Source organism: Cavia porcellus, unplaced genomic scaffold (assembly GCF_034190915.1).
Source record: "Cavia porcellus strain 051 isolate PalLab524CR breed Dunkin Hartley unplaced genomic scaffold, mCavPor4.1 scaffold_16, whole genome shotgun sequence".
Lineage (NCBI taxonomy): Eukaryota > Metazoa > Chordata > Mammalia > Rodentia > Caviidae > Cavia > Cavia porcellus.
In genome coordinates, this window is record NW_026947499.1 from 63,661,580 (window position 1) to 63,679,278 (window position 17,699).

General features: G+C 40.7%; 1 protein-coding gene across 3 annotated transcripts in view; it reads left to right on the forward strand.

Annotated features, from left to right (window-relative positions):
* Sh3bgrl2 (SH3 domain binding glutamate rich protein like 2) overlaps positions 1-17,699 on the forward strand; it is a 64,493-nt gene that overhangs the window by 13,281 nt on the left and 33,513 nt on the right. The window contains exon 1 of one of the 3 annotated variants that reach the window (XM_063226933.1): positions 9,175-9,378. The exons of the other annotated variants lie outside the window; for them this stretch is intronic. Within the exon in view, the coding sequence (XP_063083003.1) occupies positions 9,313-9,378 (66 nt within the window). The 5' untranslated portion in view covers positions 9,175-9,312. Of the gene's footprint in view, positions 1-9,174; positions 9,379-17,699 lie in introns of those variants that run through there. 3 annotated transcript variants of the gene reach the window in all.

Consider the following 17,699-nt stretch of genomic DNA (forward strand, 5'->3'; position numbering starts at 1 on the left):
TGGTCATTTTGCAGCATTTTGATTAGTCAAATATATTCTCACATTGCTGTTTTCTTCATGTTTGAATCAAGGAGGTCGGCATTCCCTGTGCCCATATCAGTTAATCCTTGCTCCATTTCATTGACACAGGAACTTTGGCTCACATGGCCAACATCAGAGTCATTATCATCATCATCATTATCATACACTCACACTACTGCTGTTATGAAAGCATGTATTTTATTATAATGAACTATCTTTATCATCCATGCACGAGTAATCTGATGATTCACTTTTGACCTCTTCTAAAACTTACAAATCTTTCATGTGCTGTTGTACTGAATTGGGTTACTTCTACCGAAAAAATCAAAAGAAAACTTTTTTTTTAAAAACATTCTGGAGTGATGTGGGTCTGTGGGACCCTCTGTGATGCTCAGGTGGACAGACACAAAAACAGATGGAACATAAGGTGAGTACAGATCCTGTTTTGCCACTTTTGCACACATGCACATTCCTTGCCATTTGTCATACCTAATGAGCAAACACATAGATTGCTTTTCCTGTCCCTCAGGTAATGGTACTGAAAGAGCACAACTGGCTCCTATAATGTTAATGAACAAATTTACAGTAGAAAAGTAAGGAATGGTCTGCCAAAAACTTCATTTCATCATTCTCTAAGCTAGACGCCCAAGTTTAGATTTTGGTTAGGTTATTTCTTTTGCTTGCTGTCCAGAGAATCTGTTCCACACTTCTCACCTGGCTTCTGGGAATTTGTTGACAACCTATGGCATTCCTGAAATTAATTGCTTTGTCAATATATTGCCCTGGTGTCTTATGTTTATGTTGCATGGAACTTCTTCCTGTGTACAAGTCTGGTACAGTGTTTTACCTGGCCTTCCCTGTGTGCTGGTATGTGTGTCTCTGTCTCTGTGTTTCTCCTTTAAGATACTGTCATATTGAAGTAGACCCTGTTGTAATGACCTTGTCCTAACTTGCTCATTTGCAAAGATCCTTTGTAAATAATGTCATATTTACAGGTATGGAGAATTAGGACTTGAATACTTTGGGGGTTATACACAAACCTGTAACAGCTTTGGAATAAAAAGACTGATGGAATTTTCCTCCTTGAAAGACTATGGGCAAATTTACTGAATCTTAAAAGTCAGCAGCTAGATATCAAATTATACAAAACTATGATTTATGTATAAGATCTGTTGCTAAAAAAAGATTTAGAAAAGGAAGATCTGACCTCAGTTTTTGTAGTAATATAGTGCTTGTAAAATTTGATGTTTTTTCTCATTTTACACTAATATTTAAATATAAATATAGTGAACATTCAATTATATAAATATATAGTATGTAAACATAATGAATATATATAATGAAGAACATTTATTATATAAATATGATTCTTTTATGAAATTAGAGGCTTTTTATTCATTTGCATTTTAACTCTTATGTATTCAATCTGTTTGAGGAAACTATTTACTTTTTTAAGAGTTTTTGTATTTTGAGGTTTTTTTTATTTTTAAGAAATAAAAACAATGATATAGAATTTCAAAACAAAGTGATAGGAGAGTAACAATGGTTAATGTATTGTGTATTGTTATCTTCAGAATAGGTGCTCAGATTATAAGATATAGGCATGAAGAAACGATCAAAACGATGAAAGCACAAACCATTCTTTTTGATGAAATAATAGAGATTAGGAGTATAATTATCAGATATATATATTTTCTCTTCTTTCTTTTCTCCTTTCTCCCATCCCAGTTATTCTTTACTTTTGAGCAGTTTCTTCCCCTTTTACTTTCACAATATGTTTGTACATTTGAATCTTATTACTCTCTAGGGACACAATATGATGTTTATACATGTGAGTCTGATTTATTTAACTTTACGAGTATGGTCTCAAGTTACATTCATTTACCCATAATAGCCTCGAGTTTATCCTTCTTTATAAATGAGTAGTACTCCATTGTATAAAAATATCGCATCTGGGGCTGGAAATATAGTTCAGTAGCACAGTACCTGCCTGGCAAGCACAAAGTCCCAAGTTTGATTTCTGTTACCAAAACAACAAACAAACAAAAATCACATCTTTTTATCCATTCTGCAGTTGATGGATGTTTGGATTATTTCCAAGATATAACTATTATAAATTGTGCTGCTATAAATATAGGAGCACATATGTCACTGTAGCATAGTGTTTTCAATTCTTCTGGGAAAATATCCAAAAGGGGAATAGCTGGGTTGAATGGGACTTCCAATCCTAGTTTTTTGAGGAATCTCCACACTGATTTCCACAGTGGTTTTACCACTCTACTCTCCCACCAGCAGTGGAGAAGGGTTCTTTTTTTCCCACTGTCCCACCAGCATTTGAGAAACAATATTATATTGACAAATATTTATAATATGAAGTTATGTATAGGGTAGTTTACATACTTTAGGCAGAAATGTAAGATTCCATGGAATTTTTTTTTTAATTTCAAACACAAAAACAGAAAAGGAGAACAACTATTACGGAAAAGACTCAACAGGACAGTAGCAAATAGTATTGACTACTTCCTAAAGAATATTTTTTTCAATGTTTTTCATGTTTAACTTATAAGAAGTCCTGAAATGAATTGTTCTCTCAGTCAAGTTAGAAACAGATTTCAGAAAGTCATCTATATTTATGTGAATGTTTTACTAAAAATTGGCATGATTTATTAATCAGAAAATATACAATAATTTAAAGTACTTCAAAGTACAGAGTTTAAAAAATGAGATCAAGAAATTTGCTTGCTGCAGATCAGTTTTTTAAAACATCATCCCACAAGCTCTAGACTTAGAAGCTGACTCTTAGGAGTTAGAAACCCTTCAAGGTGCTGTTGTTGCTGCAGAGTTTGAAACTTAAGTTGTTCCAGTTTAAATATTCTATATTCCATATTTTTCTGTGGTGAATTTTACAGTATACACACTGTTTATCCTTTGTGCAAAATGGGACCTTAGGTTTCTAAATTAGAAATGTAAACATTTCCATTGCTTTGGTTTGAAAAGACTTGTTTCCTACCTGAAGGCTTACTTTTGGAAGCTTGGTCCTCAGCATGATGGTGTTGTGAGGCAGCGGGATCTTTAAGAGGGGGGGCCTGTGAGTGGGGCTTGGGTCATTGGGATGCTAACCTAGGCTGGGATTAAGGCTCAGGTAGTTGTCTAATCGTCCTGGGATCCCCTTGGCCACCTTCTGGGAGACTTGTTCCCCTCTTTGCTCTCTTGTCTGTTGTCTCTCAGCTGTGCTCCTGCCTTGGTGCCAGCTATTATGGTGTGACATAACTAAGGATGCCCTCACCAAAACTGAGTTGAGGGGCCCACCCAGCATTGGACTGTCAGCCTCCAAATCCGTGAGCTAAGTAAACCTCTTTTCTTTATGCATCACCTGGCTTTTGGCGTTTTGTAAGTATGGACTATCACATCTGAGAAATGGCAAATTAACATTTGAAGGTAATTTTCTATTTCTGATTGTATGTAGTTGCCTTCTCTGAGTCTTCTGGCTAGTTGTAGCTTAACAGGAACCTCTTCCATTGAGTGTTTTTAGGTGGTGACCAGCACGTATAATTGCCTAGCATTTAGGGAGTGCCTGGGCAGCTGGGAAGGCAAAGGTCAGAAGGGAGGAGGTGGAGATTGAAGGTCTAGCCCAGCTAGCAATGGAGCAGACTGATTTAAGGCAGGCGTAGCTTGTCTCTTTCTCGGAGGAGGCTTAACTGCCAGCACTCCCTAGTTACTCAAGGATTGGACTGTGGCCTCTAAAGGGTTAGTATTGTTATCCTTAGACACTTTGACTGTTTTCCCTCTAAATTCCAAAACAGAAATCAGCCTAGGAAAAGCATTTAATTGAATGTGAGGTCCCTGTGCCCACAGACAAAGGCACTTTTAGACTTGAGCATCCCTTGAAGGCTCTATCACAATGTATCTGGTTCCCTCATCTGTTTTTCTTTGTTACCAGTGACAGCTTATTTTCCTGAGGTGTCTGTTTGACTCTTCGTGCTGGCTCACCGTCAGGTAGAACTTGTGTTGAGGGGTCCTGATGCTGATCCTTGAAAGAGAAGGAGCAGGGCAAAGTGCACGTCAGGGTGTGTCTGCTTTGTTGTGGACCTACAGGTGGTTCTCCCCACCCCCAGCAGCATTTCAGAGCTTGGGAAGCAGAGGTAGAAGGTTAGCTATGACCAGAGATGCAGCTTTCTAACTCCCTCAGAATATGTTTCTCATTTCCTGCTTGGTGATAGCCCAAATCTGTGCATGACTTGTTATCATGTTGAATCTAGTGGCTTTGAGAGTGGAACACTGAGAGTAAGAGACCCAATTAGGTGACTTGCTGGGCAGGTCAGTTAACTGGTATTTAGTAAGTGCAATATGTGAGCCAGTAGTTATCACTGCATTCCAATCTAATAGTAAAACAAAGCAAAACAAAACCCCCAAAGCAACAATAGAGTTTTTGATTTAGTTTCCATCTATGGATTGCACAGGAGTAGGAGTGTGATCTTCCTCATTCATGACATTCCCATATTGAAGCTCACTGATTTTCTGCTTTAATTATGGCATTCCTGATACAGTGTCTTTGAGTGGTATTGGCTACTTAGGTAAACTTGGACCCCATTGACAAGTTTTAGGTTATACTTTCCTTTATGATAAATAACTACTTACTACTCAAAATACATAGTTTGGGGAGAATATTTACTGGCTTACTTAATGCTGAAAAAGGTTTTTATTCAGCTCACCTACATGTTTATGTCCCATCTAGGAATGTCAGTCATTGGAGGGCAGGTAAGGCAGGGGCCAGTTGAAATCAGCTCTGCTGCTGAAGAAGGACACAACCTTAGGCAAGTAGCTCCCACCTCTTCATTTGTAAAAGTGGGATTGTTTGGTGTAAAGCATGAGATTGCTTTGTGATTTGAGTGAATGAGTGGTACTGCATGAGCACTTAGCAGAGTGCCAAGTGCATAGTGAGTACTGCTCAGTGTGTGTCACCCGGTACTCCTGTTATTGTCATTGTCTTTGGTAGTAGTACAGTAGTAATATTTTAAAAAATCATTGTCTTGGACTGTATAAGATTTTTAATCATCCAAAAATTATGTATAGCATATACTGTAGTAATAAACTAATGATGCATTCAGGTATAATTGTAGGAGAGTTTTTAGGAAATTTACATGTAAAGAGTTTTCTGCTTACTCTTGAGTTATTAAGAACATTACAGCTTAGATCCTTAATTCCCTAAACATACTACTTCCAGAGTTCTGCCATAATTGCTGAGAGCATTTTGTAGGTACACAGCATGTTGTGCATGTGTCATTGAGACCTTGTATATTCACTGCCCAAAGTGTGATTATTACAGTGCAAATGTTGTTGTCCTTTATGTAGTACTGGGTTTTAGAGTTCTGGTTTAATACGTGGCAAGTAGATTTGAGCCCCAGTGATGACTCTGACTGATGAATAGTGGCTGCTTGGAGCCCTGGGAAAGGAGTTTTAAGATTTGTATGAGATCAGCAAGAAAACTGTGGTTGCTTGTTGGTCCCTATTCTGCCACCAGAGCTGATACCACATCCTTACCATCCTTGTCGTGGAGTCTTGTGTGTCTAATTCTGCTTTAGGGTCTGCATTTAGACTATATGTCAGAGCTTCATGTAACTGGTTGTGGAATATTTTGCATCTGTGAATAATAGGGAAGAACGGTAACCCTTTCACTCAACATCAGGTTGAATTGATGGTTGACATCCTCTGCAAACATCATCCCTTGTCACACAATCTCAAATTGGCAGTGAGAATGGCGAAGAAGGCCAGAATTTCTCTGTTTAATGAAGATGAGTGGTTTTTAGTTTCAGAATGTGAAACTAAACAATGAATTTTGAATGTTTGTGGAATGTAGGGTGGGCGCTTCCAGATCTGACAGGTAGTCAAGTGGATACTGGTAAAAGAGGGAAAGAGGCTTTGTGGGAAGCCATGGCAGGAACAGGAAAGGGAGATAGACCTAAATAAAATACATGAACTCACTGTGCTGAGCCTTGAAATACTGAAAGAGAAGGTACCCAGTTATTGTTTTTATGTCTTCAGCAGTGTGGTAGGACTTTTTCTGCTGGTTATTTAATCTTACAATCATCCTACAAACTGTATTATATTCACTTTATAGATGAGGATATTGAAGCATAGGGTGGAAAATACATCCTAAAGAAGTTAGAATCCTCTGCCTCTGGTCACAGCCAACATTCCACGTCTGCTGGCAGGAGAGCCACAAGGTCTATAACATAAAATACACGCCCTTAGGTGCCCCTTTGCCTGCTCCTCCACTTTCATTCAGTTCAGTGATGGAACTTTGATTCTGACCCGTCTTCTAACCTTGCATACTGTTCCTTTTCCATTACCCTACACTGACCACCAGAAGAGCCCCTGACCAAAACCCAGGAAGGAGCTGGAATGACGGTGTGTGAACTCTAGCTAAAAGTGTGGGATGGGGCAGGATTCCCATTTTCAGGGGTCTCCACTTGAGCAGGTAATTACCATGTCTTTGGGCAGCTGAAAGCAGTTGCTTTGCTTCTATAGAGACTGGCCAGGGCTAAAAGGAGTATGATTTGAAATGGAAAGGTAGTATTTCCTCACAGCAATAGTTGTTATGAAATTCCACCATTTATACCATATGTAGGAAGTACTTGGGGCTTTGTGTTTGTAATTTGTGTTTTTCAAGTAACTCAGTGTAGTAGACATTTATGTTTCCTGGTCTAGTAGAGTAATAAACCAAAGTTGCATGTCATTTGCTTTGTCTTAGGAACCAGAAAATTCAGCCACCTAAGTCCCTGCAGTCCTCTTCCTCTCACCCATGTCCCAGAGGAGGAAATCAGAGATGAAAAAAGCAAATGAGCGTAGGCAGTGAGTGCTCTGAAGGGACTGTTCATAATGATTTGCCTGAAAAGTGAGTCTCCTGCTGTGTATGCTACAGTTGGATAGAACTGACTTGATGTGTTAAACTGGAGGGAGAGGAATAAGATGGACAGAAGGAAAGGGGGTAATATGGGTGAGGAATGCTTGCTTGGGATGGCTGAACATAGAGGTGAGTTTGAGGGTAGGGTGTTCTCGCATGTGGGGACTTTGAGGGCACAAGAGATCTATGGAACAAGTGGTGGCAGTGGGAGTTTTGTGCTGTTTTCTTTCCTCCGCAGAGCCTGGGTTTCTGAGAGAAAGAATTGCTCTCCATGGGCTACCCTGCAAAACAAGTAAGTGCTTTTTGGGCAGAAGCAGTTGGTCAGTGTACTGCAGCCTGCTGTGGGAATTCAGCACAGAGAGAGGTATAATGGTGAGTGGAAGGACTGGCAAGGTATAAACCACCTCTGCTGTCAGTGTGAGGAAAAGAGGTGAAGAAGACACTCAGGAGGGCAGGAGGGAGCATGGGGACCCCAGGAGGAGATGGCAGAGCTGCTCTTCACCAGATTCCTCTGTCTCATTTCATTTTTCCAAGACCTTTGTGCTTTGTTGTCAACCATTTTTCTCTTTTTAAGATCAGATTCTTTACATGTAATTTACCTCCAATGGCCTCATAAATTTGGGACATACAGTAAATGTGTGAGCTATAATTGATGCACTATATGGAAAGAATATGAACTCTGGGAGCAGAAAGGCCTGGGTTTGAGTTATGGCTGTGGTGCCCTCATAGGCTAGCAGGCTTACTGGCAAGTCCTTTCACTTCTTTCATCTCATCATTCCTGTTTGTAGAATTGTTGAAGCTTGATGAAATGACAGCCATTATTATTATTATTGTCCTTTAAATTGAATACAGCTGTGCTGTCTTGGTCTTTTGTGACCTTTTTTTTTTTTTTTTTACTTTAAATGAGCTATTAAGATTTAATTAAGTTAAAAATTGCTCTGCTACTCAGATAATAGGTTCTGATTTAGATGGAACATAGTTTTGGGAAGATCTCAGCCTGACATTGTTTGTTAAGGTTAGAGTAGACTAGAAGTCACTTGGGTTATAGAGTCCAAAAACTTTTTTAGACCAAGTGTAATTTAAGTACTGGGATACACCTGCTCAGTCAAACAGGGTCTGCTCCTGCTGAGATCTGTGGATCCTGGTGCCTTGCCCCATCATGGCAGCATGGTCTGGACCCATTGTGGCCCCTTCATCCTGGCTTGTACCTTTAGGTTTCCCCATGGCCCCTCATTATTTGCTGGTTCTGTCAAATCTGAGCCTTTGTTATTGAGCTTATTATGCTTTTTCATAAAACATGAAGTGAGTTTTTTGTTTTGTTTTGCATATATGTGTTGTGAAGAATAGAAGCTGGGAAAGTTATTTTATGAAAGGAAGAAAAATAGTGGCCCTGAATGAGTAGTGGTAGATTGTTGTGGCTTCTTCCATTGTGATAACTGCCTGATTCCTGTGGACATTTGAATTCCCACTCTCTGTGAGGCTTGCTGTTCCAGGGAAAGTGACTGCTGTGTGTTTGGTGCTAGTTTCATGTTAACTTCCCAGTCACTCTGCAGTCTCAGAACTGCGGCTCTGAGGTTAGCTTATTCTATGTCACAATTTTATGAAAAGCCTTAAAAAGCCTTGTATGCCCACGACAATATTTTGATCAGGCCCAGAGCTAGAGACTGTGTGTGCTGCCGTTGGCTCATCAAGCCGGGTACTCTTTGTTGTGAGGAGCTGTCCTGTGTATTGTACCCACAGAGCAGCTCATCTAGTCTGGGCCTACTGGTCATTTCCTGTTCCCAGGTTGTGACAATCAAAAATGTCCCAACCATCCTGAGAGGACATGCTCAGTGCTCCCTGGAGGGTAAAATTGAGTTGCAAAAGTGGCCATTTTGAAGATTCTGTCTTACTTAAATTTCACTTGAAATTCTTCATTTGAGAACTGAAATACTCTTTTTGAAATATTTTTATGAGCTTGTGAGCTGCCACAGGTGTTATTGTTTTTTTGTGTTCTGTTTTTGTCAAAGAAATGTTATGGCTTTATATATCTGTATAAATTTCTCTTTGAAATTAGAGGCTTCTTTTTTTTATACTTTGTATTGAAACTGAAGTTTGAGAACAAGAGGAATGAGTACTCTGGTTAGTTCCGCTCTGGTGTTTTAATAGTAAACTTAGATCTAAGAGATAATTAACAGGGATGAGACAGTTAATAGTTTACTTTTAAATTCCTTTTCCATTAAAAGAAAGAGAGCGAGAGAGAGGAAGGGAGAGAGAAAAAGGAAGGGAGTAAGGGAGGAAGAAAGAGAGAAAGCCCATCAGATCAAGTATATTCTAGACTCAGAAAGTCAGAGAATCATCGCAGGCCTTCGGGAGGAGTTTACAGCTTCAAGGCCTAATTTCAAGGCATGGCTTCGTGTCTCCTACTCCCATCTGCTTCCAGTCAACCTTTGCACCAGCATTTTCTCACTGCTGTATGTACCAGCCAGCTTTTTGTCTCAGCCTTGCTCGCTGTGCCTTTTTGCATGTCACTTTCCTTGCACCGTCTGTGACACCCCCTGCTCATTCCCCTGTCTTCGAAGCCCAGTGCTGGGTGGGTGGCACTTCCCTCTGTCTTCCACGCCCCTCCATGGCATAGCCCGTGGGACTGCTCCCTGTGGCCCCAGTATTGTTCACTCCTGGCCTTTCCAGTTCTCGCTTCTTTGAGGTCAGGGACTGTTCTTTTTATCTTGTTCTGCCAGGCTTCCTATTAGACAACTTGATAAGATGTAGTTTATTAAATGGAAGTAAAGGAAATATAGTTTCTATGAGAATTGGGTTTATAGATGGAAAGCTGCTTTGGCAAACATAAGGACTGTGAGGACATGGTTTGTTTCACCGTTTCTTAAATGGAATTCATGTTGGTAAGATACTGTAATTTTAGTGTGTTATACTTCCAGTTAGAAAGAGACCTGTGGAACCCTGGGGTGGAGTGAAGCTGGGGCACTGGAGGTAGGCAGCCATTCCTTGTGCACCCTGAAAGAGTACCCTCAGTGTGATAGGCAATCTTTAGAGGCACAGGGCTCAGGGCTGGGGCTTGGGGCTCAGAGATCTGGGCTTCCAGAACTGAAGGATCCCAGAAAAGCAGTTTTAAACTCCTTTAGATGGAGGAAGCAGCAAACTTTTACATATAAAAGGACTCTGAGGTTTCTGAGCACTACATCACAGCACAGAAGTAGAGCATCATGATGATTCTTGGAACAGATTAAATAAGGCTTGGTATATTTTGGTTTGATGTACTCTGCTTAACAGTATGGGAACACACATGGTACATTTTAGAAAGATTTCTAAAAATAGCTTAAAGTAAAAATATAACCAGATAGTTGTGTGTAAAAGAAATGAGCTTCCATTATGCAGAAAGCCTTGCTTTCCAGTTCCACAAAAAAGTGGCTCCTTTACCTCTAACCCTTTCCCTCACGTTGCAGCTCCTTTCTTACCTCCCATCGTCCCTCCTTTCCACCTGCTGGTAAAACGCACACGGCTTTTCTTTCCTACCATGTGCTGCTGCTTTGCGTGTTCCCCACGTGTGCTCTGCTCTTTGCTCACACTTGTGTGGTTTCCCAGTGCTCCCGATGCACCTTGCTTGTGGAAGACTTGGTGGGCTCTGTGGCGCTGTGGACCTGGCTTCGTTACTGCTAGTCTCATCTGGAAGTTACTTGTTGGCCAGCTCTGGCAGATGGCACTGTGTCCAGCGGGAGGCCATGTCGCTCATCTTTCTTCATATCTTTGGGCAGCATGTAGCATGTTCTTCTGGCTCTTATTCATTCTTTCTCCCCTCTCCCTTTCTTTTTCTCTCCCTCTCTTCTCCTGTCCCACTCTGTTCTCTCTACCTCTCTTCCTCTCCCTCCTCCTCCTTCTCCTACTCCCTCCTCTGCCCTTCAGTGTTAATTTTAATTTCTTTACTCTTTTGAGTCAAGAGGAATAGGAGAATTACATGGCTGAAGGTACACAGCAATTTGAGGGAAAGATCAGAATTGGGAAGTGCTCTCCAAGTCAGAAATGATGTTACCTGGGATGCAAGAATGAGGGTCTTTTGTGAGAAAAGCAAGGGCCAGGAGAGAGTTGAGAAAGATAAGCTCCCTATAGAGCTGAATACACTAGAGTGTCCAGCTGAAGTTAGTAGCTATACTTTCCAGCGGACAAGTGACACTAGCACTGCACAGAAGCCCACAGAAGGGAAAGAGAGCTGATCATGTGCCAGCCCAGGACAGGAGGCTGGTCCCAGAATATAGTAAGAGCCCTACGTTTCCCTTAGGTGTATCAATACACACCTACCATAGAACCGTAAACTATTATATAATAATATATTGTCTATACAGTGTAATCATGGAAGCGATTTGTTGTTTCTCAGGTTATTTTTCATAAGTATAAGTACACCACTTGCAAAGTCGTCTGAGACTCACTCTTTGTGTGGCGGAATATTCGCTGACATGGAAACAGGAATGACGCATTCCAGGACGCACTGTTGCAGAGCAGCTCCTCTGGGCAGGGATAAAGTCATGGCCTCTGGCTGAAGTCCTATGATCCAAGCCTGTGGAAAGCACTATCCTCAGCAGAATTTCCTCCTTACTGCAGGGCTTTTGACTATCACAGCAAGTTTTGCTGGAACAGCGCTTCTACAAAGTATCCTCTAATTAGCAGGAAACTCATGTATGAGGGGTTGTATATAATTTCCAGAGAATCTTGCCAAATAGTGTAATCATAAATTCATATTGTATGCTTGGCTGACTTTTTTCTTTCAGAAGTAAACATGTAATCTTGACAGAAAATGTAAAAACAGTAAAATTTAACCACCCACATCTTTCCTTCCATATTTCTGCTAATGTTATAGTGTGGCTTCACATCACTAAGTAATACAGTTTTTTGTTTTTTGTTTTTTTTTTAAAACACAGACTCCAAGTAATTTGTTGTATACTTTGTTCATGGAGAAACTGGTTAGGAAGACTGCAGTGTGGCAGACAGGTGAGAAAGGAGGTAATCAGGACCACATCATTCTGGGCAGCAGTCTCCTGAAACCCAGGATGCAAGTGTGACACTGTCTTCATCCTCTAGGGGAATTTATGATAAAAGTGGAGAAAGAGGCACAAGCACATTTGTTTGTTGGTACATAGTGCTGGCTCATTAAACACTAGGTTTGTGATGACCATGGTTGTGTTAGCAATTTCAGGGAGGAGATGACCCAGAAGGGCAGTGGTTGTACTTTGGACTATCGTAGTAGTTGACAAGGGGAAGGCATTTATACAGGACACATAATGTATGGGATTATTTTGTAATATTCACCCAAAGAGTAAAATGCAAAAGAGTGTGGGAGGTCTGTCTACACCCTGGAGACCCAAAGAATCCAGCTGTGGGCCTGGATCCACAGTGTCCTGCATGAGTCCAGCTGAAGACCTAGAGTCCATGGCAGTGTCCTTCACAAGTCTTAACTGGAGGCCCATAGCCCACAACAGTGTCTCATGCAAGTCTGTATCAAGGATCTGCACTGGGAAGGCCAAAGGTCAATAGTGGAAACTAGAAAGTCTGTACCAGTAGGTAACAGATCTGTGCCAGGGGACTGAGGAATCTGCACTGGAGCCAGGAAGCAACACTGAAAATAAGGACCAGAGTTTCCCCCAAAAGAACAGCAGCTATCCTCAGAATCTGAGCTCCTCTGGTAAGGTTAGAATAGTTGAGTTCATATAGGGAAAACCAATGTGACAAGCTTCTCCAGGAGAATCTATAGCATACCCTCTTCCCCTCAGTTCTCTTTTTATGCTGTTGGCCGTAATCCTCAGGTGGGCCTTCCATACCCAGCACCATGCTGATTCGGTCCAGCTGGATGTTACAAGTTGACTACCAGTTGTCAGTCTGCCACATCAACCTTGGCACTATTGACATTTTGGGCCAAATAATTTTTGTGCATGGTCAGAGGTGGTATCTGTTACATTTCATAGTGTTTGGCAGAATTCCTTGCTTCTTCATATAATTCTTTGCACTAACAGTTGTGATAACCAAAAATATCTCCAGACATGGCCACATGTCACTGAGGAGATCAGCAACTCCAATGGAGAGGCACACATTGCTTTCACATTGTGGGCTTCAGACTGCATCACAAAGGATGCCCAGAACTTGGACAGGAAGGATGGGCAATGTGGAGCCACAGAGAGTAAGTGCTCAAGACCTGGAGGAGAGTCTGGAGGACTACTACTAGAGGTGTGTTCCCTGGAGTAGACTTCGTGAGCACTCAGTTGAGGAAAATTACTTAGAAGTTATTATGGCAGTCTGACAGTAATTTTATCAACTGCAATAATGAACGTTAAACACTTCTGTTTTGTATGTCTTTATTTTCTATTTGTAGAAATACTTTCTCTTGTTTTATAAAAGTACAGATTGGAATATTAAAACAACACCAAACGGGTCCTTTTTCATTGAGATTTTGAGAGGCTGTGACCAACTGATACCAGTGCACAGCTGGGAAATGAGCTGGGCAAGGAGTGGCCTAGGTAGAGCTTGGAGTCAGAGTGGATTCTGGGCGTCCTCAGGTGTCTGACACACCAAGTATTCAGAAGCATCATTCTGAGCCTGAATATACGGTATGTACAGAAAACCTCTAAGCAGAGGAGAATGGACTCAAGAATAAAAAAAAGCCATCCAGTGCCCATTTTGACAAGGGCAGTAACTTGTAGAAGAGCGTGTTGGTGTCAGTTACTCCGTCTCTGGTTTTAGTCTTTCAGTCACTTGACTATCTCCATTTAGAAACACTTTCAATTGTTTGCCCTTGGACCATAACTTGAACTGATAATTGTCCATTTGAAACTGTAGTTCATGCATTTTGGACCTTATGTGTCAAATTCTGTGTGTCCTTGCCTTTCAGGATTGTAAACACTTCAGTATCTTTGGCACAAGGTCACCTTTGTGATTATTTTGTGAGGCTTGCAGCTGTCCCTTAAAACAAAACAAAACAGGAGAGTGCATTTTGGCTCATTTGCATTCTTTTTGACCAGAAAAAGTTCTGTGCTCTTGGCATTGGTATTGGTGAGTCTGTGTATCTTTGCTCATAATCTGTACTCTTGTGTGACTGTTGGACTAGCAGTTTGTGTGAGTTTGTGAAGAATGCTTAGCTTGTAGCCATGTGCTTGTGCCTGTTACCTTTAGAATCTTTGGAGAGCTGAGTTTGCTAAGGTTCCATCTGTCACTCCCCCTCTGTCCCTTCCCTCCTGCTCTCCCTTGTTTTGTTTCTTCTTCTTCTTTTTTTTTTTTCTTTTACCCCAAGACAAAAAAGATAGAGTTTTGTGCTGGAAGTAAGTGATAAATAGATTACTAGTATGAAATACTTAAGAAATAAACCCAAGTAAATACATTCTGTTATGTAACACTAGAGTCAGTTGCAATGAAAAGGAAAAGACTGTTACCTCCGTAGTAGCTTATGTCTCCATAATGTATCATCTACAATGTTTAGTATACAATAAAAAATTTCTAGACATAAGAACACAGGAAAGTGCTGTTTATAGTCAAGAGAAAACATAGAAGCAATAACAGACCACCCAGATAATGAGATCGATAGGGTCTTTCTTATTATTTTAAAATTTGACAAAATTATACATATTTATGGAGTACTGGATGATGTTTCAATACACTGTATAATGTTCAGGATAAACTTATCTCCTCAAACATTTATCATTTCTTTGGGATAGACCATCCAAAAACCCTTTTCTTTCAGTATTTAAAAATTACATTGTTGTTCTGGTTTATACTCAACCCTCAAAGTTAAAGGAGGAAGGGCTTATTTCAACTCATGGTTTGTAGAGGTGTCAAGTCTATATGCAGGATAGCATGGCAGAGGAGAAACAGTTCATGGCGGGTGAGCAGGAGCAAACAGCAGCAGCAGCAGAAGCAGCCTTCCTCTCCTGTTTATTCTTTCCAGAATAAAAGGCCCATGGTGGGCTTTCCCATTATCATTACCCAGTACTGTTCTAAACCAATCAGTGGACTAAGTAGTCACACATCCTTAGTTCCAGTATCACACCCATAATGTGTGCATCCTATATTCAGCCACCTCAAAAAGCCCCACCTGTATCCACATGAGTCTTGGGCCAGGGACATCTAGGTACAAGGTATAAAAACTGTACATTATCATTGTCTATAGTCACACATTTCTCCATCACTTAGGACCCATCGATTAACCTTTCTCCATCCCTGTCTTGCACCTGCTCTTCTAGCCACTGGTAACCATCATTCTGCTCTTTATAGAGACCACGTCTTTTAGATTCTGCAGAGAAGTGAGTTGATGCAGTATTTGTATTTCTTTGTGTGGCTTTTGACTTAACATAATGACCTTCATTTCCATCTGTATTGTGGCAAATGATAGGATTTCATTTGTTTTATGTTTGAATACTATTCTACAGAGTTGATAGATTCTTAGTTTGCTTTCATTTCTTGACTATGGTGAATAGTGCTGAAATAAATAAGGGAGAGCCAATGTCTCTTAGACATACTCATTTCATTTTTTTTGGATCCATACCCAGTAGTGGAGTTGTTGAATCATACAGTAGTTGGGCCCCATAGATAGAGTAGGACTTGAATACTAAGAGCACAAGGGAGTGTTCAAAGCAAGGATAATGGAGAAAACTAAGAATTCTAAAGGTATTCACTATTGTGTTTGTGTCTAGATGTTCTCCTAAAGCCTCACATAGGTATGGGGGGGGGTCGCTTCTCAGAGGTGACTGAATCTAACATTTGTCATTGATTCAGGGTTCAATATTGAGATTTAAGTGTGTGAGTGCTACACTCACCCTAGGTTGGGTAGCGTACATACAATATAAAAGACAAAAAGAAGCTTGTCCCTTCCTTTCCGTGCTAGTTTTTGCTGTCTTCTGCCCATCATGAACTGTTTCTCCTCTGTAATGCCCCTCTGGCAACCTGTCCTACCCTGGAGCCAGCTGATTATGGATTGAAACTTCTACAAACTGTGAGCTTAATAATCCTTTCCCCCTTTAACTTTGGGTATGGGTATTTTGTCTCAACAACAAGAAAAGTAACTAAGACAGTCACGGTAGTGAGCAAATAAATGTAGGGAGTGGAGCAGTGGGAAGAGATTTCATGAAGAAGTCGTGGAGATCTTTGTTATAAGGAATATTAAATGTTAGGCTTACAGTGAGAACGTCCTTGTGTTGTCAGAGTAGACTCTGGAGAGTCTTAGGCCAGGCAAGAGATGTGGAAATGAAGTTTTAAGATGCTTGGAGATCTGGAATAACCAGAAACAGTGTGTTATTCAGGGTCCTATCAGGAGAGAGATGGCGTATGCAAAAGAGTGATGGAGTGGAGCTTAAGAAAGTGGACAGGACATCAGCAAAGGTTTGGAAAGCACTCTAGGGACCGCAGCAGGTTTGAGGGATGGGGTGGGCAGAGTGAGAGGGTAACAGTCATGTATATAGCATTGTCTGGCTGGCTAGCTTGAACTTCTGCACTTGGTGGTAGGCTAACATTCTAGAGTAGCAAAAGTACCAACACTAAGTGCTTTTCAGGACTCTTCTTACATCAGGCCAAGAAATATCCATTGACAAAGAAAATCCCCAGACCAGCCTTATTTAAGGAGTGGACAGGGAGTCTCCACCAGGGGTCTCCACTTCTGTCTGGGGGTGGGCGGGGAGGGGGGCTGCACGGCCTTACTGTCAGGGTATACATGAACAGATGGGGAAGATTTGCTGACACTTTAAGACTTAGTGTGAGAGCAGAATTTTTTTTCCACTATTGTTCCAAATTTCATGTTGAATTAAATACCCCAGACTGAGGAGGACAGTATGTGGAATCTAAAAAAGATGACAAGTAGAAAGATGACTTTTTGGTAAGAGGAACAGAGAAAAGGGGAGGAAGGAGTGTAAGGGAAGGTAGTAGGGTGATGGATATGAGCAGACTACGGCATCGAATCTTCCTCATTGTGAAGCAAGAGGGGGAGGGTGGGTGAGGGGTGATGAGGGGCTGAGAATGACCTCAGTATGTTATGTGCTTGTGTGACTCTGTCAATGGGAAGCCCATTAATCTGTATAGCTAATAAAAAAGTGAAAAATCTTCCAAATTAAAAATTTCCAATACTCTGGTTTCTTTTTAGATTGTATAAGTCATTTTGCCTTTTAAAAATTTCAAATCAATTGCTGCTCTTTGAATTAGTTGATATAACTACTTTGGCTTAAAATTCTATTTTGTTATTTGTGAAATATAATTGTACTCACTGAAGTTTTGAAAAGAAAAAGTAAGAGTATTTGATGTAATATAATCACAGAATGATGTATTTGTACTAAAAATCAAGTGAATTCCCCAGTCCTTCTCCCTAAACAAATGAGTGGAATTTGTGTGGGGTTTTCTTTGGTAATGTAGCCATTGTGGCACAGAATTGAAAGATGTTGGGTTTGTCTAGTTTTGTTTTTCAAATTTTTTTAAAGTTCCTTTTCTGCTTCATTTCCTGTGGTTCAGTACTCCTTTATGGACAAACAGTGATGGTGAACCCCCTAACCTGATCTACTGTCATTATTCCAGTTGGATCACTGTTCTGTGGGGTCCACTAAGCCAAAGGTGAGCTGAATTAGAGTCTGTATACTATCCTAGTTTCTCTTGTCATGTCCATCATCCTTGTATTGTCCCTGTGAGCTTCTAGAGGCTCCAGTGGAAATGCTTATATGTTTTCCTCGTGAACTTGCTGCATGTCTGGACAACCAAAAGGAAGGGACTGGGTGGACTGGACATGTCACCAGCCCACTTATGGTTAACAGTGTTAAAGTTC